This window comes from Phascolarctos cinereus, unplaced genomic scaffold (assembly GCF_003287225.1).
Source record: "Phascolarctos cinereus isolate Bilbo 61053 unplaced genomic scaffold, phaCin_HiC Scaffold_2;HRSCAF=192, whole genome shotgun sequence".
Lineage (NCBI taxonomy): Eukaryota > Metazoa > Chordata > Mammalia > Diprotodontia > Phascolarctidae > Phascolarctos > Phascolarctos cinereus.
The window spans coordinates 375,133,396-375,153,942 of NW_027555625.1; the positions used below are offsets into that span (position 1 = coordinate 375,133,396).

The 20,547-nt window shown below is 39.6% G+C and overlaps 1 protein-coding gene across 5 annotated transcripts in view; it reads right to left on the reverse strand.

Annotated features, from left to right (window-relative positions):
- The window catches only part of FGF1 (fibroblast growth factor 1), a 154,001-nt gene that overhangs the window by 10,091 nt on the left and 123,363 nt on the right, over nt 1-20,547 (reverse strand). For all 5 annotated transcript variants that reach the window (XM_021005143.2, XM_078150501.1, XM_021005144.2 and 2 more), the window contains one exon: nt 19,280-19,383. In XM_021005143.2, coding sequence (XP_020860802.1) covers nt 19,280-19,383 — 104 coding nt within the window. The remainder of the gene's footprint in view (nt 1-19,279; nt 19,384-20,547) is intronic.

A 20,547-nucleotide genomic window follows, 5' to 3' on the forward strand; every position in this document is an offset into this window, starting at 1 on the left:
GGAAACAGCAAGAAGATGATGCTGATACTCTCTTGGTCCTTGGAGAGCTGAAAGTCTGGTGGAGGAGCGATGTATGCAAAGCCCTATGACCATTAGTGTTGTGTTAAGTACTTAAGAACAGGTTCTCTGAAAAACAAAATATATACATGACACACTTTAAATATTAATCTGCATTATTAACATTTTCTCAGTTACTTTCTTAAGTCTAGACAATCAGCCCAACAAGAAATCTAGTCCTAATTTGTAGTGTTTGTTGATTGCTAAGGTGAAAAAGTTCACACTGAAAATTGGCTCTCACAAACTGGTTTGGGCTGGTTCTAGCACACTTTGCTTACAACACAACGTAGAAAATACAGATGCAACAGCAGAGGTACAAGTTGCTATGGGAGATTAGAGGAATGATAGATGATTTGCAGCTGAAGAAGCTAAGAAAAGGTTCTCTAGAAAAGATAGTACTTAAGCTGGCCTTAACTGAAAACAAGAATGAGATAGAAAAACCTCAAAAATGCTATAGAATTCCTTCTCTTTATTTATATGAAACATGCGTAGGCATTCTGCGTATCAAAGAACTGCCATATCACCCACTGAATATTTCAGATGCACAGTCAATGACAACATGGATGATCTCAAGTTAGACACAGAGGAAACTATCAAGGAATGACTTAAAATGATCTCTTTATGTTAGAAACAAGAAGATTTAGATTTAGGCAATTATCAGGAAGTTTCTCTGAGATGTAAATAAACTTTGCTGGGTCCTTTGTGCAAGTTATTTACCCCATAATACTACATAGGCCATCCAGAGAGAGAGAGAAAAGCTAGGAGATAGGAAAAGCTGATGAATACTAGTCTTGGAAATAGAGAAAGAAAAGAGCTGTGGGGGTGTGATTCTGGATTGGAGATGAGTCAATTGAGGGGGCTAAGGAAGATCAGATCAAGTTCCATTCATATTGCAACGAAGAACTGGATTAAATATCACTATACCTACTTCAAGGGTCAGTGATTTCATTCATCTCTTGATGGAGATCACAACGTTAGCAGGTCTTAGGAAATGTGTTAAATGTGTTGCTGTGGCCAAATAAAATCCATCCCCTGTGAGCAATCTCATGGTGAAAAGCTTCTCTGTATCCATCTGGGTTAGCCCTCAGACAACTGTATAACTTGCCACTTGGCCATCCTGGCTTGGTAAAACCTGCTGGAGCTTACGCTTCGAAGAACATGAAGAACACACCATCATGAGATAGCAAAGTTCTACTTTAGTTCTCTTTCAGTCCACTGTTTTACTGTATATGGATTTCTTGTAACTTTGTAGTTTCCCCATGGTTTGCCATTTTGCCCTGTGCTTTTATAGGCCCTTTGAAAGTCTCAAGAGCAGAGGTTCTAAGCCTTTTCATGTCATGGCCCCCTTTGGCAGTCTGGTGAAGCCTTTGGACCCCTTCTCCAAATAATGTTTTAAATGAATAAAATAAAAATTAGAGGATTACAGAGGAAACCAATTATATTTAAGTAAAGTTATTTAAAAAAAAAACTCAGAGACCTTTGCTCAGGGAAGATTTTGGGCTTGCTTGGGGATAGAAAGGAAAGGGAAGAAGCTGTCAATATAAATCTTCTGCCCTGGGCCTGGGAAAAAGCAAAACTAAGTAAAAAAAGTGGACTGTCACAGTGGAAGAGTAAACGTGTACATCTCTTTAGGATCTGGTGGGGAAAAAGAAGGACTGAATCCCAGAAGTGTTCCAGGAGAGAAAGGAAGAGTCACGTTGGCAGGAGGCCCTATTCACTCAGAAGGTTCTACAGTCATCTCTAGATTATCATAACATCACAGATTTTGAGCTGGAAGAGAACTTTGAGGTCATCTGGTTCAACACTCTCATTTTACAGAAAAAGAAAGTGAGGCCAGACAGATTAAGTGATTTGCCTGAGGCCACACAAGTAGCTGGAAAGCCAGGATTTGAACTAGGCCATCTGGTGCCAAATTCGCCATACTTTCTCCAGTGGCATGTTGTGGGACTGAGCCAAGTGTGTTGGTTCCCTGTAGATAGGTGAAATTGTGGTATGATGAAAAGAACATTGGATTTGGAGGAAGAGTTGCTGGTTCAAATCCTTCCTCTATTGTCCGTTACCTGTGTGCCCTTGGGTAATTCACTTAACATCTTTGAGCTTCAATTTCCTCATCTGTAAAATGAGAGTTGGGCCAGATGTCTGCTAAAGTTTCTTCCAACTCTAAACCTCTGATAATATGGTCTTATGAAATCAGGTTGATAATAGCTCGTAGATGTGTGGCACTTTCAAGTTTGCAAAATGATTGACAAATATTGTCTTATCTGAGCCTCACAATAATCCTGTAAAGTTGGTGCTACTATTATCCCCATTTTATAAGTGAGGAAACTGAGGTTAAGAAAGGTTAAGTGCCAGAGTCACATATCTAATAAGTGCCTGAGACAGGATTCAAATTCAGAGCTACCTAGCTTCCTGACATAGGTGACTATGATAAAGGCAGATATGAGTGGGGAAAGTTACCAAGAGCAACAAAGAACCTGAGAGGGAATGACGATTTGGTGGTGGGGGAGGTTTACAGGCAGATCATATATAATTTGAGATGTCCAAGGTCTCTATGAGAATCATTTTCATCCCCTCCTTTCTCTGCCTGGTGCCTCGGAGTTGCTTCTCTGCAGCTATGACTGCCCTGAACAATATCACAGATTCCCCTAATTCCCTTCACCCTCGTGATAGCTCCCATGGCAGCCACTTTCTTCTCCATGGTTTCACTTGCTACAGTGATAAGAGCATCAGGTTTGGGGGCACCTAGGTTGGAATCCCAGCTCTGGCTGTTACTACTTGTCCCTTAATTTATCTGGGTCTCAGTTTCCTCATCTGTGAAATGAGAGATTGAATGAGATTCTCTTTCAGATCCCATCAAGTCTTAACCTTTTGACCCTATGTATATTAGCAGTGAAAGCATTATGATATTAGCAGTGAAAGCATTATGAGGGTTCATCTATAGAATCCAATCTGTTGGACTGGAGGAAGAAATAGAAGCCAACAGAGGGTGTGTGATTACCAGGCTTTCAAGAATTTGTCATCTGGCCAAATACTGCCTTTTCAATAAGCCCACTAAACTTGTTTGTTTAAAAAAAACCATATGCATGCTAAATGCCTTTTTCAATTATTTGTGATACCTATTTTATGACTGGAAATTTTTTTTGTACAATTTGTTGTTCAGTTGTTCAGTTGTGTCCAGTTCTTCATGACCTTGTGGACCATAGCATGCTGAAAAGATTTGCCATTTCTTTTTCCAATGGATTAAGACAAACAGATGTTAAAGTGACTTGCCCAGAGTCACATATAGAGTAAGTGTCTGAGGCCAGATTTGAACTGAGGTCTTCCTGACTCTAGGCCCAGCACTCTAACCACTGATCGCCTGAGCTGAACTCCTTTTTTGTACAATACACACCAATAAATATTTTGCTTTAAACACAATTAAGTACCTACTATGTGAAAGCTTTTGTAGTGGGCAATGGGGATAGAAAGACAAAAATGAAACTACCTGTCATTAGGGAGCTTATATTCTCTTAGGGAAATAATATGCACATGAATAAGTATATACAAAATAGATACCGAAGTTGGGGGAGAACAGTACTAGCTGGAGGGGGAACATAATAGTTGGCATTTATATGGAGCTTTAACGTTTGCAAAGTGCTTTACTCTTTCAACCACGTTGGGAGTTAGGTGAAATTATTATCCCCATTTTACAGATGCAGAAACTGAGATAAAGAGAAGTTAAGTGACCTTCCCAGGATCACACAGTTATGAACTATAGGAATTTAATCTCAGGTCTTCCTGACTCCAGGTCCAGTCTCTATCTACTACACTACCCAGCAGCCAGGATAAGGAAACGCTTCCTATAGGACGTTTCACATAAGCAGAACTTTGAATGAAACAAGGGAAGAGGGGAGGCATAATTACATTCCATGCTTGGGGGACAGAGCGTCCTAGGAATTTGTCCCTTCCCCTTTGCTGCTAAATATTTTTATCAATGACTTGAATGATATATTTATCAAATTTATAGATGACTCTACATCAGGAAGAATAGCTAACATGTTGAATGATAGAGTCAGGATCCAATAAGATTCTTGCTAAAGATATAGTGGAAAATAATGGGACAAATCTCATTTGTCTTTTTTTTTTTCAGCTTAAGTCTTATACTTGTATTCAAAGAATCAAATCTACAAATATAGTATAACACCAATATATGTTCTTATCTAACACCCCTTCAACATAATTGTGCTGTGGGATCTAGTCACAAAGTGGGATATAAACACCCCACAATGTGACACTTGGGACCTCACACCTTTTGGCTATGTGTGTCCAATACTCTGCTTCTCTGTGGAGTTCTGCTTGACCCCCTAACCTGCTCTCACACTAGCAGATCTAAGTTCTTAGAGATGGACCTCCACCACACAGTTACATTCAAACTTTCTCAGGTTCTACAGTAATCCTGTCCAGGGTAAGCCGGAGGAGAGAGTAGGGCTGATGACTTTGCCCAGCTCTGCCTCACTTAAACCCAATTCACTTGCAAGTTAAGACATCACCCTCCTGATGTCATTGGTCCTTTTCGAGAATGAAGGATGAACAACAACAATAGCAAAATTGAGGGAAAAGCCTCTTCTTCTCACCACTTGAGCTCCCATGCAATGTATTTTTTATCTACCTACAGTCGCTTGCAAGGCAATACATCCACACAATGAATGAAATTCATATAATCAGACACAATAATGTCACCATTAGATCATAAACATAGCCATTTTCTTAACAATAAGGCAAATGAAATGATGTTATAGATGCTAATATATTAAATTAAAGGCATAAATTTATATAGACACAATACACATATGTATGTATGTGTATATATATATATATATATATATATATATATATATATATATATATATATACACATACATACATATATAAAATGGAACTAGAAGCAGCGGGTAGAGTTCCAGGCCTGGAATTAGGAAGACTCATCTTCCTGATTTCAAATATGGCCTCGGACATTTCCTAGCTATGTGACCCTGGACAAGTCACTTGACCCTGTTTGCCTCAGTTTTCTCATCTGTAAAATGAGATGGAGAAGGAAATGGCAGACCACTCCACTATCTCTGCCAAGAAAACCCCAAATGGGGACATAGAGAGTTGGACAACTAAAAAATGACTACACGACAAAATAAATAATCAAATTGTAAATATACATATAAATCCAGATCAGACTCTTACTAGCATACTCAATATCTATGGTAAAGAGTGGATACACATTTATAGAAACCTGATGGAAACTCATGAGGAAGGAAAACTCATGTGTTTGGGGTAACTCACAACTCTAGTCTGCAGGCTTCAATGTTATTGGTTCATTCAGGAACATCTATATCACACCTGATCCTCACCTCTCTTCAGCTGAGAAAAATCATCTTTTCTCTACAAAGACATAGTCTTTACAAGCTCATTCAATTAACCATTACTTTTTTTTTTTTGGCTGGGCAATGGGGTTAAGTGAGTTGCCCAGGGTCACACAGCTAGTAAGTGTTATGTATCTGAGGTCACATTTGAACTCAGGTCCTCCTGAATCCAAGGTTGGTGCTCTATCCACTGTACTACCTAGCTGCCCAGTTAACCATTACTCTTAAAGGGGCATTTAGAAAGTGTTAGCTCTTAATGTAAACAGTTTTCTTTAAGCAAGACAATTACCAAACTCATCAAACTGTTTATCTCTAGTCTGTCCAAGCCAGTCCAGCAGTTTTTCACTCACCCAGATGTGGTGCTGTCCAATCAAAATGGCCCTTAGAACAATATAGTTCATTTTCACTCTAAGCCCAGCTCACCAGGATTCCACAGTGGCAAAGCCCCCTCTGCTTCTCCTTCTCAAGCTAGAGGGGGCAGCAGAGAGCAACAAGCCCCTATGAAAGCTTTATTTTGCTCCAACTCTAATGAAGAAGATCATTAGCGGTCACTGGGACTCTTAACCAATGAAATCAGTGCTCTCTGACCAACTGGGAATAATTCAGCTGAAACCTTCTCTCAGCTGCCTCCTTCCGGGTACCATAGTTCCAAATGAGTAGCTTTTCAGAACCAAACCCTGCTCCCCTCACTACTCCTTCAACTAAGGTTCCTCTTCCCTTGTTACTGCTGTTGCTATATCTTTTTGTCTTCATCTTCTGTGCTCTGTGACGTAGATGGGAGCTTTCTAAATATTGACCATTAGTCAAGTTACAACTGGCCTAATTTTCTTTATCAAATTTATAGTTTTAAAAAAGTATACTTCAGGCTTTAAATATTTATGACTTCTCATTTTCTTAGTTTTATCCTTTTTAGTCACAAAATATGGATATAAAATATGTATATGCAAATTAGGGAAGTACCTATCATTCCTTAGTTCTGAAATCTCCTTCAAGGTAATGCCACCTTAGTGCCTTTAAAACTGTGTTTCTTTAAAAAAAAATTCTCTAGGTTTTAATAAACAAGGGATCTTTGTTTGCCTCTTTATAAATGCTTAAGGTGGTGTAATGGATGGATTGTTCACCCTGAAGTCAGGAAGATCTCTGTACAAATCCTGCTTCAGATACATACTAGCTATGTGACCCTTAACAAGTCACTTAACCTCTCTGTGCCTCAGTTTTCCTATCTGGAGGACTGGGGAAATAATTTACAAAAAAACAGTACTTTGCAATCAATAAAAATGCCATATAGATATTAGTTATTATTATGGGGTAGGTAGGTGGTATCATGAATAGAATGTTGGAATTGACATCAGGAAGACCTGAGTTCAGATCCTGCCTCAGGTACTTACAAGCTGTGTAACCCTGGGCAAGTCACTTAACCTCTCTCAGCCTCAGTTTCCTCATCTGTAAAACTTTCATAGTAATAGTACCCGCCTCCCAGGGATGTTGTGAGGACCATATGAGGCTTCGTAAATAAAATGCTTTGCAAACTTTAAAGTGTTATATAAATGCCAGCTATTAAAATATTCCCCCCTCCCAAGTGAGGCTTCGCTCTTCACTGTTAACAAAGAGATCCAAATCTTCAAATCCATAGCACAGATAATTTTCCTTCTAAAACTGTCCAAAATCCCATCAGAAGGTTGTATTTCTTCATACGTATATTTTAAAATAATACTCACGCTAGGTTAAAATGTCCATCCATGAGAGCAGCGATATCTTACATCCTTTGAAATTAAAATAAATCTTTTACACAAAATCACTTTCTGCCCTCTTTATCATCAACTGCTCCTCGTGAAAAGCATCTTAAAGAGACAGAATGCCTTGCATGGAAAAGAATAGCTAGAGAGTGTGTGTAGAAAAATTGAGAGGTTTTAGCTGAGTGCAAGCTCAGGGTGAGTCAGCAGTATTACTTGGCATCCAAAAAAGCTAAAATGATCTTGGGCTGCCTACAAACAGACAACATGTCCTCAGTGATCATCCCTCGGCACTCTGCTCTAGCTTAGATCACATCTGGAATATCACGTTCAATTTACAAAGGTCAATGACAAGACGGATTGTGCCCAGAGGAGGGAAACCAAGATAGTGAGGAGATTGGAGATTACAAAGTAAGAGAACCAGTTAAAGGCATCAGGACTGTTCAGACTAAGGAGGAGAAGATTTAGAGCAGTCCACAAAGTCACTGCCTCAGGAGCAGAGCTAAGAACAACTGGCAGAAGGTACAGAGGGGCAAATTTAAGCTCATTTAAGGAAAAACTTCCTGGAAATTAGGGCTGTCCAAAAGTGAAATGGGTTGGGGCAACTAGGTAGCGCAGTGGATAGAGCACCGGTCCTGAATTCAGAAGGACCTGAGTTCACATCCGGCCTCAGACACACAACACGTACTAGCTGTGTGACCCTGGGCAAGTCACTTAACCCCACTGCCTAGCCCCCCAAAAAACCAAAACAAACAAAAGTGAAATGGGTTGCCTCGGGAGGTAATAGATTCCCCTTCATTGGAGGTGTTCAAACATAGAATGGATGTTCACTTTTCAGGGTTGCCTTAAAAGGATTCAGCTAGAAGATCCCCAATATTCATTCCCAATCTGAGATTCAGTGGTTCCATTAATCCTGGCTCTAATATTTACTATTTATATGTCCATGGAAAAGTCATTACTATTTCCTGTATATAAGATTTTTTTTTCAAATCTCCACTATTACATGGGGAACGTTTGTTGAAGGAGGGCTTCTATGCCTCTGATTATATAGTTATATTATCATTATTATTATTATTAATGGTAGAGGGGCATATCCATGGGTGAACTCCATGTTTCCATGATACTTGGGACCAAGAGAGAGCTCCACTTATTGAGAGGAAATTCTCAGGACTGTACGTCCCAAAAGGCTGTGTGAGCCACAGAAATGCAATATCACCTGGAATGCATTGAGTAGGATTTGTCCCAGTAAAAAGGGATTTTGGTAGAGAGGCTATGAGAATCTTCTGGAGTTGGAAGGATAATAGGTAGCAATAGGCTCCAGGCGCAAGCAGGTCCAGTCTCTCCTCAAGACACGAGAAGAAATAACAATCACAACTATGTCCTTTGGAGAGTATTGACGCACACCATGAAAACTAAGACAGCATGAAAAGGGTTGGTGGGGAAAGCAGAGACTTGGCCTGAACATTAATTTCCCCAAAGGTCAATTCCCTAATTGCTATACCAAGATTGAAAGGGACTTACTAAGCAGAGACCACCACAGAAACTAATCCTTAACACCCTGCTTTGAGTGATATGTCACTCTCCCACTGTGTCGGAAAGACAGAGAGATTAACTTGGGAACATTTATGACCTGATTTAATTCCTTGCTATTTACCTTGCATTTGGTCTTAATTAAATGTCTTTTGCTCTGGTGTCATGAATTATTTGGCATGGTCTGGCAAGGTATAATTGACAAAAATTTGGGTGGTGAATTTTAATAAATGCCGACCATGAACCACACACCAAACTTTGGACGTAGCAAGGGGTTCAAGCGTCTTGTGGGGAGAGGAGAGTGGGAGGTAGCCTACTCCATGGTAACTCAGATTTCCCTCTGAAGTTTATAAAACATTTCCCCCCACAACCACCCTATGAATTAGGCAATACATGTATTGAATTGATCTTATGAGGTGTAGATCTTTGTCTAGAGGTATCTGGGAGGTATTTCCCATAGAGGAGCCAGGCACCGTGGTACCTCATTGAGAGAATACAGGAAATTCCTGTGACTGGTTCCTACTCCCTCTGGCTGCTATGCAAATGACTGGCAACTGAGAGGAGGGTGAACCCTTCTTGGAGGAGCCTCCTTTCATAGTTTATATAAAACATATTGGTGGGGCCTGTCTCATTCTTTGGAACCTCCTTTTCACCTCACACCTTCTTCCACAGTATAGCAAAGATTGTGTTGTGGAACTTCTATCTTTGCCACTTTCATCAAGAGAAGTTGATGTCCATTTGCAGCAGAAGCAAATGAAAGTGGTATATGCTTGAACATAGTGTGTGAGAAGAGATGCTAAGAGTGAGCTTTTCCCAGTATCACTTATGGCAGCAACTGGGGCACAGAGAGATTTCCTGCAGAAGTATGGCAGAAGCCAAGTTTATGCACAAGCTTTGGGAGTTACCTTGTGGGCTCAAGAGCTCTTGAGTTCAAGAGTGTGAGACCTGGACCTTTAGAGAGAGATGGTCTGATGTCATGTACTCCTTAGAATAAGAAGATTAAAAGGAAATAAGCATTTATTGAGCACTTACTATATGCCAAGTGCTATGTTAAACACTACAAATAGTACCTCATTTGTTCCTCACAAAAACCCTGGGAGGTAGCTGCTATTATCATTCCAGTTATATAGCTGAAAAAACTGAAGCAGACAAATATGAAGTGATTTGCTCACAGTTACACAGCTAATAAGTGTCTAAGGCCATATTTGAACTCGGGTCTTCTTGACTCCAGGTCACCAATAGTCTGCAAGAGGGGTCCAAGTAGTTCCTATCCAGTGTCCAACTAGAAGAACAAAGCTAATGAGTTTACTCAGACAATACAGTCCAATAGAAAGGAGATCATTTGTTCAGTAGTTCCATATTTATTCATTCATTTGTTTAATTGTTCATTTATTTATTTATCTTAGGTGGGGAATAGAAATCACAGGTACTGTGGGACTAGAAGGGATTGAATATGACCCTAAGGGAGAGGAGATTTTGCTGTAATTGTCAGAGTATTGCCTTAAAAGTGACCCAAATCCAAATTCAGTTCCCTTCTGGGACCTGAAGCGGGGAGAGAGCTGAAGGATTAATGAGGGGTTTTTTGTGTTTATGTGTCCATCTTTTTTTTTTTTTTTTGGACTTCTATGAGTTGTTTTCAAGGGTGTGCTAGCAAGTTTTTAACAAGTGGCTCTTCAGAAAAAAAATTCATTCACAACACATTTTTAAGATTAGTTGCATTATTGATATTTTCTCCATCACTTTCTTGTCTAGATAATCAATAAAACAATAAATCAAGCCCTGATTTTTAGCATTTGCTGTTTTCTGACAATCAGTGAGAGCCCACTGAGTTAGCTCCAGCATGCCCTGGTCCTTTGCATCTTATGCAATTTCCACGGGGGTAAAATAAAAGTTGTCCCATGCCAGATATACATTTAGTAGATGGAGTTACTGCGTGGGCAATGGAGAAATATAGATATGAGCTATACTATGAGTATATTTTGACATTTTCCTAAAGTACTCCAGCCAAAGAAAGAAAATGATCCTTTGAAATTACGTCCCTACAATCAAACCTGGTTCATGTGAACTAAGCCTCAGGTCTCCTTGGGAAGAAGAGAAACGTCATTCCATCATGCACCAGTCTCCTGCCTTTGAGATAAAGGGATAAAATGCCATTCATCACACTAGATTGTCTGCCTGGTCTCCGGGAAGAGCAGAAATACCATTTCATTGAGTACCAGATTCCTTCCTTCTAGGGAAGAGGCAAAAGGTCATTCTATCAAGTCACTGGACTGGCCTTCTGCTTGAGGAAAGGGAATAACACCATTCCTTCACCTCCCAGCACCAGTGCCCTCACCTGACCTGCCTATGGCCCTGAGAGACCTTTCCCCTGATGCCAAATGCCTATTGACAATGAAAACCTACATGAACTCATTCATCAGTGATTATTTAACCATCACTTAGTGTCATTCCTCCTTCTTTGAGGTTCACTCAATCCATATTGACCACTTCTTAAAAATCCCATTAGCTATTATCTAGCAACCTCTATGACACTTCCCTTCTTTCCTATATGAGTATAATGCCTAGCTCACAGTCTTTCAATTCCTGCCTCATACTATGGGACTTCAACATACATTTTGATATTCCTTCAAACTTCCTGACCTCACAGTTCTTCAACTTACTAATTTCAAACGACCTACTCTCCCATCCTATCTCAGCCACACACAAAGATAATCCATCTTTTGTTCTCTTTTCAATTTTTTCTTCCTAAACTCTAATTTCATCGATTGTTTCATTCTTTTTTTAGCTCTTCATCTCTTTAGTCACTCTTTTGTCCTTATAGCCAAGCCATTTCTTTTCTCTGAGATTCTTATAGTTGTTGTGCAGTTACTCTCTTCATCTGAGTTTACCTCTTGGGCTTCTCTTAACACATAGTATGCCTTCATTGGGCTTGGCATTTTCTTCTGTTTACTCATATTGTCAGGCCAGTCCCCCCCCCCCCGCCTCGGCACTCTTGAAGGGCGTTGTTATGTCGGCCTTGTTCTTTTCTGCCCCTTTTGCAGTGTGTATAACCTGAATGGAGTAGCTGATACTTGTCCTCTGCCTTAATCTCTGGTTTCTGAGTTAGTCTTCTAGTGGTCCATTGCAGGTGCTGGTCCAGCACTACTTCTGTCTTTGTCTCCTTGCATTGTCCTCTAATGGCGAGTTAGTTTAATTCTCTGACATGGCCCTGATACACCCCACTGAAATATTGGAGCTCATACCCGTCTTGGTCCTCCTGCACAGCTACTTTTGTGCTGGTTCTCAGGCACTGATGTAACCCAATAATCTTCTATAGCTCCCAGTGCTCCAAGTAGTGTACAGCTAGGTCCTGTCTCCCTGAACAGTAAGCCAGGGAGGCTGCTTCAGTCCACTGCTTCTATTTTGGCAGATCAGGGCTGGGATGTGGCTTCAGGTGCCCAATTACTAGAGCTCCTGCTGTCCTGTGACCTCCCTGGTCAGGGCACCAGCTGGCTCCAGGTCTGTTTGAGAAAGCTTGTGCTGCCATTGCTGGCACAGCTCCTCTCCCCCTCCTAAGTCTTTAGTCTTCTCAGTTGAGTGTCTTCTGGTTTCGCTGTCATGATCCCACTCCCCATTAAGGCTAGCTTCTGCATTTGCCTGAGCTTTTGATGCCTTCTCTGGTGTGACCCCCTCAACCAACTTCTATCAGTTTTTGGCTTTCCTTTTTTATGCAGTTTTGCAGTGGATAAAGGAACTTAATTATGTTTCTTTCTTCATCCTTGGTCTTTCTGGGGTGCTCTTCATATATATGTTGGGAGTGCTGGGTTTCTTTTTTTGCTATCTTAGCTGAAAGACTTCCCTCTATCCCCAACTTAAGCTTCTAAAGTCTATCTTTTTAACCCTTGTTCTGCTCTATGGATCCCAGGCTGAACTCTTATATGAATTGAAGTCTAAAATTCCTTTTAACTCCTACTATATCCCTGTGGGCAGTAGTCTACGTTACTTTCAAATTGTTCCAGGGACTGTACTTAGAGGCAGGTGGGCGGCATAGTATATGAAGTCCTGGACTAGAGTCAGAAAGATCTGAATTCAAATGCAGCCTCAGCCACCTACTAGCTAGGGCAAACAACTGCTATCTGCCTCAGTTTCCCCATCTGTAAAATGAAGATAATAATAGTACTTACCTCATAGGGGTTGTTGTAAGGATAAAATGAGTTAATGATTTTGAAGCACTTTGCAAACTTTAAAGCACTATATGCTAGGTATTATTATTATTACTTAACAAAACTGCAAAGGAACAGAGTGGAGCTGGTTGGTGTGAGAAGATTCTTTACAATTCTCTATAATGCCCCTAGACACCAAGCAAATCAATCCAGGAACAAGACTGAATGGGCCCAAGTGGAACTTGTGAAGTTCACTGTCTTGGACTATTTCTCACCAACAACCAAAATTATTGAAGCAATTAGGTGGTATAGTGAATAAAGCGCTGGGCCTGGAGTCAGGAAGACCTAGTTCAAATCTGGCCTCAGACACTTACTAGCTGTGTAATCTTAGGGAAATCACTTAACCTCAGCTTTCTAATCTGTAAAATGGGATAATAATAGCACCTACCTCCCAGGGTTGACGTGAAGATCAAATGAGACAATAAATGTAAAGCACTTACCATAGGGTCTGGTACATAAGTACTATATAAGTGTTAACTATTATTACCCCTATACAAAAATTCCCACTCCTACAACCTTCACAGACATCATCCATATCACTAAGTCAGGTGATATGGTTCTCCACCCCTATAACAAAGGCAATGGCTGGACTGATATTCCCATAGACCAGGCAGCTGGGGACTCTTATTGGCTCTCACTGGCCTCAGTTCTAGACTTCTTTTTTCTTTTCCTGCCTATTTTCTGATTTCTCAGACAAACCTCCAATCCATCACTAAAGATGCACTGCCAGAACTGTTAGTCCTCCTAATCCAGTGGTCCCACAAACTCTCAAAATCTGTCCTTAAGCTCCTTGTTCGAGGTTTCTTGAAGAGCTCAATCAGCATTGACTCTTCCAGGTCTTAAAAAACCCTCAAAACTCTGCAAAGGCCACTAATGTATAAAACTATTTATAGAATAAATAAATATTTATTCCCTTGCCTTAGTCCCAACATTAAGGTTGTAGTGTCTGTCCATCTTTGTCTGCAAAGATCCAAAGGTTTTGAGGAACTCAAGCTTTGAATACAAGACTCTTAGAGAAACAAAGATGCTGCATGAGATCTTGATTCATCCCCTGACTACAGATTTAGCAATTAGTGTCACCTCTAGGAAAGTCAAATGGTGGGGCAGCTAGGTGGCACAGTGGATAGAGCAGCAGCCCTGAAGTCAGGAGGACCTGAGTTCAAATCCAGCCTCAGACCAAACACTTGACATGTACTAGCTGTGTGACCTTGGGCAAGTCACTTAGCCCCTATTGCTTCACTAAAAAAAAAAATTTTTTTTTAAAAAAAAGGAAAGTCAAATGGCCAAAGCATGATCTGAAAGACAGTGGCAATCTGGAGGGGTACTTCAAGAGAAGGGAATGGAGTCAACAAACTAAGCTACAGGTTAATGATCTTGACTGATTCCTGAGAAATGGGAAAGAATCTATTATTAAAGTCATGGTGAGTGAACATTTAGAAAAGGAAGTAGTAGTCACAAAGAAGCAGCAAGGCTTCATCAAGAAGAATCATGCCACGTTCATTTTACTTCCTTTTGTGAGACTGCTAGACTGGTAAATCAGAAGAATATTGTAGATATAATTTACCTAGACTTTAGCAAAGTATTTGATAGAACTTCTAGTGCTTTTCTTATGGAAAAAATGGAGAAATGTTTCTTAGATGATAATATAATTAGGAAGATTAGGAACTTGTTGAATGAATCAATAAGCATTTACTAAGTACCTGCTGTGTGCCAAGTACTATGCTTGAAGTACTGGGGATACAAAGACAAAAGTAAAACATCTCCACCCTTAAGGAACTTATAGTCTAATGGAGGTGACAGCCCTATGTACATAAACATATACAAAAAGAATAGAAGGTAATTTGGGGAGGGAGGGCACTAGCAGGTGGGGAGGATTAGGAAAGGCTTCAGTAGAAATTAGAAATTGAAGGAAACAATGGATTCCAAGAGTCAGAGGAGAGGAGGAAGAACATTCAAGGTCTGGGGAGGCAGCCAATGCAAAATCATGGAGGTGGGAAATGGAACATTGTGTGGAAGGAGCAGCAAGTGGGTCAGTTTGACTGGACCACAGATGTGTGGAAGGGAGTAAGGTGTAAGAAGACTGGAAAGGTAAGATGGGAACAGTTTGTAAAGAGCTTGAAATGCCATAAAATGGGGTTTATATTTCATCTCAGATAATAAAAAGAGGATAGATAGATAGATACATAGATAGATAGATAGATAGTCAGACAGACAGAGGCATTTATTAAGTGCTTACTAGGTGCCAAGCCCAGTGCTTAAAGACTAGCAAAAAGAAAGTTAGTCCTTACCCTCAAGGAGCTTACTCTCTAGTAGAGGAAGACAACACACAAAAGGGATCTGAAAAGTGGAGGAAGGAGGGGAGCAAGGTACAAAAGTCTGGAGAGTCAAGAGTGGAGCCAGTAGAGAAATGAGCATGGATAGCCTCAGCATTTCCTCAAACAGAAGTTCCATACAGGAACTCATCAATCAACAAGGGGCTATAGGGGTGAGGCATCTCTGGAATGAGAAGGCAGTTGGGATAGAAGCAGAAAAGTTCAAAGAGTCAGGAAATTATTTGGAGGAGAAACAAGCATGAGAAGGGAGCCATTGAAGTAGGAGGGGAGTGACATGGTCAGATCTGTGCTTAAGGAATATGAGTTTCATAGCTAGATTAAAGATGGAAGAGACCAAATACAAGGAAATCAACTAGAAGGCTACTATAAATATCTAGGCAAGCTGTGGTTAGGACCTGACTTTTATGCTTATGGTATGAATTTGGGATAGGGAAGAGGCTGGGGTTTAGATATGAGTGATATTGAAAAGGTAAATTGATTGAATAGGGAGAAGAGAGTAAGAGAGATGAGTTAAGAATATCCAAAATTTCAAATGAGGGTCACTGGAAGAGCAATGTTGCCCATAACAGAAATAGGAAGTAGGAAGGAAGAGTAGGTTTAGGGAGAAAGATGATGAGTCTACTTTTGAATATGTTGAGCTTGATAAGTTTATGCCACATCCAAATAAAAAGAGATAATTAACACACTGGATAAAAGAGTCAAGTTTCAAAAAGGATCTTGATAGTTTAGGGAAGAGATTAGCAAACTGTGGTCCATGGACCAAATCCAGCCTGCTGCCTATTTTTTTGTAACCTGCAAGCTGAACTTTTTTTATGTTTTAAATACAATAAAACTTTATTTTTATTTAACACCATTTTAGCTCCCCACCCATACAAAAACAGGCTCAGATCAGATTTGATCCATGGGTCATATTTTGCTGAACCCTGGCTTAGAGCATTAAACCAGATAAAATTTAATAGGAATAAATGTAAAGTCTTATACTTATGTTCAAAAAATCAACTTTGCAGGTGTAATACAGAAGAAGAATAGGCAAACAGCACTTTGTCTAAAAAAGATCTGGGGGTTTTGGTAGATGGAAGCTTCAATATAAGACAACAATGTGATATGGAGATCAAGAAAGTCAATGCAATCTTTGTTGTTATTTAATCATTTCAGTCATATTTGATTCTTCCCATTTGGGGTTTTCTTGGCAAAGATACCACAGTGGTTTGCTATTTCCTTCTCCAGCTCATTTTATAGATGAGAAAACCAAGGCAAACAGGGTTAAGTAACTTGCCCAGGGTCACACAGCTAGTAAGTATCTGAGGTTGGATTTGAACTCAGAAAGATGAATCTTCCTGTTTCCCAGCTCAGGGCTCTATTCGCCATGCCACCTAGCTCCTTAATGCAAGCTCAGGCTTTTTAAAGTTAGAAATGGTATCCAAGACTAGGGAGGTCATACTCCAAATGTATTCTGTTCCAGTTAGATAACATCTGGAATATCATGTTCAGTTTTGGCAATCAATTTTTTCAGAAGGTTATTAAGCCAGAAAAAATAACCAAAAGAAGGCATTCAGGATAGTGAAAGACCTTGATATCATTCCCTATGAAGACTAGTTGAAAGAACTAGGAATGTTTAACCTAGTGAGGAGATTTGGGTACAAGGCAGACAGCTGTTCTTTAGTATATTTCCAGAAGTAGACTTGCTTTGCTTGGCCTTGAGAGGTAGAATTAGAAACAATGGACAACATTTTCTAATCATGAGAGCTACCCAATAGTGGAATGGGTTCTCTCAAAAGGTATTCTCTCTCATTGGAGATTTTCAATCAAAGGCTGGATGATCACTTTTGAAGTATGTTGTAGAATGGCTTCTTATTTAGATATGGGTTGGACTAGGTAGCCTTCCATCTCTGATATTGTATTATTTTGCTTTTCTGTAAACTGTAGGAGAGGAAATGGGAGAGAAGTGAGAGTAGATACAGGGAAAAATGTATATGATGCTAAAATAAATATTTAATTAAAAAAAAACCAAAAAGGTATTGATAAAACATTTAAAATAGACTACCATATCTAGAATAATAAGGGATATTATTGAATGAGAGGGGGGATTTTACACATCATATATCTCCAATAAGGCTCAGATAACCAAAATATAGAAGTAATTAATACAGATATAGAACACCAGGCATCATTCCCCCATGAATACAGTCAAAGGATATGGAAAAAAAAAACATTTCTCAAACATGGAATAAACTAATATAGCTATCTGAAAGATTGATTCAAATAACCAATAATAAGAGAAATGTAAATTAAAACATTTCTGAAGTTATATCCAGAAAATTGACAAAAATGACAAGAGATGGAGACAGTGTTGGGGTGGGGTGCAGTGCTGTGGAAAGACAGGCACACTAATGCACTCTTTGTAGAATTCTTATTTTAGAAAGCAATTTGGAATTATGCCTAAGAAGTGACTAAAATGTCTATACCCTTTGATCCAGAGATCCCACTCCTGTGAAAATACACCCAAGGAGGTCAAAGTCAGGAAGAAAGGTCTCACACAGACCAAAATAGTCTTAACAGGATTTTTTGGTTTGGGGGTTGTTTTTTTGTTTTGGTTTGGTTTGGGTTTTTTTGGCATAACAGCAAAGAACTGGGAACAAGGTTGATTAGAGAATGGCTAAACAAATTGCAGTACTTGAAAGTAATGAACTATGTGCCATACAAAACAATGAATTTAAAGAATACACATTGAAAAATACAGAATAACAATGAAAGCTAACATTTTTATAGCACCTACTATGTGCCAGGCACTGTGCTAAGCACTTTACAATTATTATTTCATTTGATCCTCACAATAACCATGAGAGGTAGGTGCTATTATCATCCCCATTTTACAAACTAAGGCAAATAAAGTTTACATGACTTTCCCGAGAGTAACAGAGCCAGTAAGAGTCTGAAGCTGGATTTGAACTCAGGTTTATCCTGACTCCAGGCCAGGTACTCTCTCTACTACATTACCTAGCTGCCTAATAGAGAATGAATGCAGCAAGCAGAAACAGGAAGACTATTGCTGCACAATGACTGCTACAATGTAAATGGAAAGAACAAAAATCCCCAAACTGAATAGCATTATTATAATGATTATGAAACTTGGCCCTGAAAGAGGGCCAAGAAAAGGCCCCTTTCTTCTTTTCACGTAGGGGAAAGGAAGACTATGGTTATAGAATATTATATACATTGTCAGACTCTGTTGACAGTAATTGAGCTCTGAATGAGGAGTTAGGAAAACCTCGTTGCAAATTCTGCCTCCGATGCATATTAACAATATAACTATGGACAAGACAATTAAGCTTTCTCAGACTCAGTTTCCTCATCTGTGAAATGGGAATAATAATAATGCCTGCCTCAAAGTTTATTGTATCAAATAAGATGATATATAAAATGTTAGCTCTTCTTATTATTATAATAAATGTTTTCTTCCACACTACCCTGCCCCCACTTTTCTTTTTTCTTTTTTGTTTTTTTGATACAGGGCATGACTTGCTTTTTTAAGGGAAAGAGGAGAGATATATTCAGAAATTATGGTGATGTAAAAATAGAATGTATCAATAACAATTTTCCATGTGTAGCTTATAGACCGATAGCAAAATAGCTATTCATCTTGAATCTTGAAATTTACGCATGTAGAAAAGCTTAAAAGGTACACTGCATAGGGAAATGGCCATCTTACAGACAAGATGAAACCCTCCAAAATGCTTGTATAGTAGGATCATGCCCCACAAGAGGGTGACTGGTTAACCCCAACAAAAGCTTCCATCAATGTTTCCTCTTCCAGATGTGCATGATAATATAGTACAGTGTTTTGAGAGAGTTCTGCAAGCTCTTCAATTTTTTTAAACCTAAAATAAAGCAGGGTAGGGGGTGGGAATCCAATTGGAAAAATAACAAACAGAGACTAATTGTTGCTTCTGTGTTACATTACTCAATACTACAGGATTTCTGGAAACCTCAAAACTTCCCTGTGTCTGGTACCGCATAAACCTCATACTTACTGAGCCGTATAAAAGTCCATCGGTGTCCATAGCCAAATACTGGCCAGACTCAGTGCTCTTTATATACACCTCACCCACGCTTTCCGCGCTTAGTTGCAGTTGAACTGAAATAAAAATAAAACAAGAAAAGTAAATAAACACCTAGCTGTTCCAGATACGGCCAGCCAGCAGAGACGGTAAGCCACGGAAAATTAGACTCATTCATATCCCAAAACCCTTGAGGATGAGACCCAAAATAATAAAAACATAGAAATACAACCTCTTTTTCTTCCCACTCCAAAAAAAAGCTGTCTTAGGGAATTAACAAATGATTTTACACTAATCTAGAAATCTATGTACCCTGTTTAACAAGAAGATACTGAGCTTCACGGTGTTACTTTCCCTTGGTCTCCTCTCCTTTCCTCCTCCTCCACCCCCAAACCTTGTGTAATGAGAGGGTTGAAAGAAATGGCCTTTCAGTGCTGACATTTTGATTTCTATGTTCCAAGATTCCTTCCAGCTCTGACATTCTATGTTCTAAGGTCCCTTCCAGTGCAGACATTCTACGTTCTATGTTCCAAATTCTCTTCCAGAGCTGGCATTCTGTATTCTATGTTCTAAGATTCCCCTCTAACCTAAAAACAAAATGAAAGGAATTACCTTAACCCTTGTTGGACTCCATGACCCAGATACACATGGGATATAGAGCACAGAAAAGATTTATTGCCTTGGCATGTTCTACTCTGATCAGAAAGTATTTTATCTTGCCGTAGCTAATTTTCTGTAGGTGTAGGATGGGGGATGGAGGCAGAAGAAAAGATTTTGATTCAACCATTTTTTAAAAAAATCTGAAGTTATTTTTTCTCTAAACAGAAGGGGGCCTCTGCAAAACAGTATGAGTCTCTGTACCTGGAATACAAGGAAACTACCCATCATGTGGCTTGGCTAAACCAGAGTGCGTACAGCTACCTGGCTCTGATACAGGCAAGAGTGAAATGAATTAGTGGGAACATGAAGCAGTTACTTGGGAGTTCTCTACTTAAAAATGATGCTTTGGTTTGTACTGATCGACTTGCCCCAACGACAGGTATTGGGTGCTGGATGGCTCTGTGTGCCATGGGTACTGAATCCTTTTTTGGCACACAGTAGGAGTTCAATCGATGTTTGCTGAATGAATATACCCAGGAAACCATGGAAAGGAGGTTCTTGGGAGTTTTACGTGTAAAGACCTGCAATTAAATCAAACTCTAGTCCTTCCCACCTCCAGTTTTACTGATTTTCCTTAACAC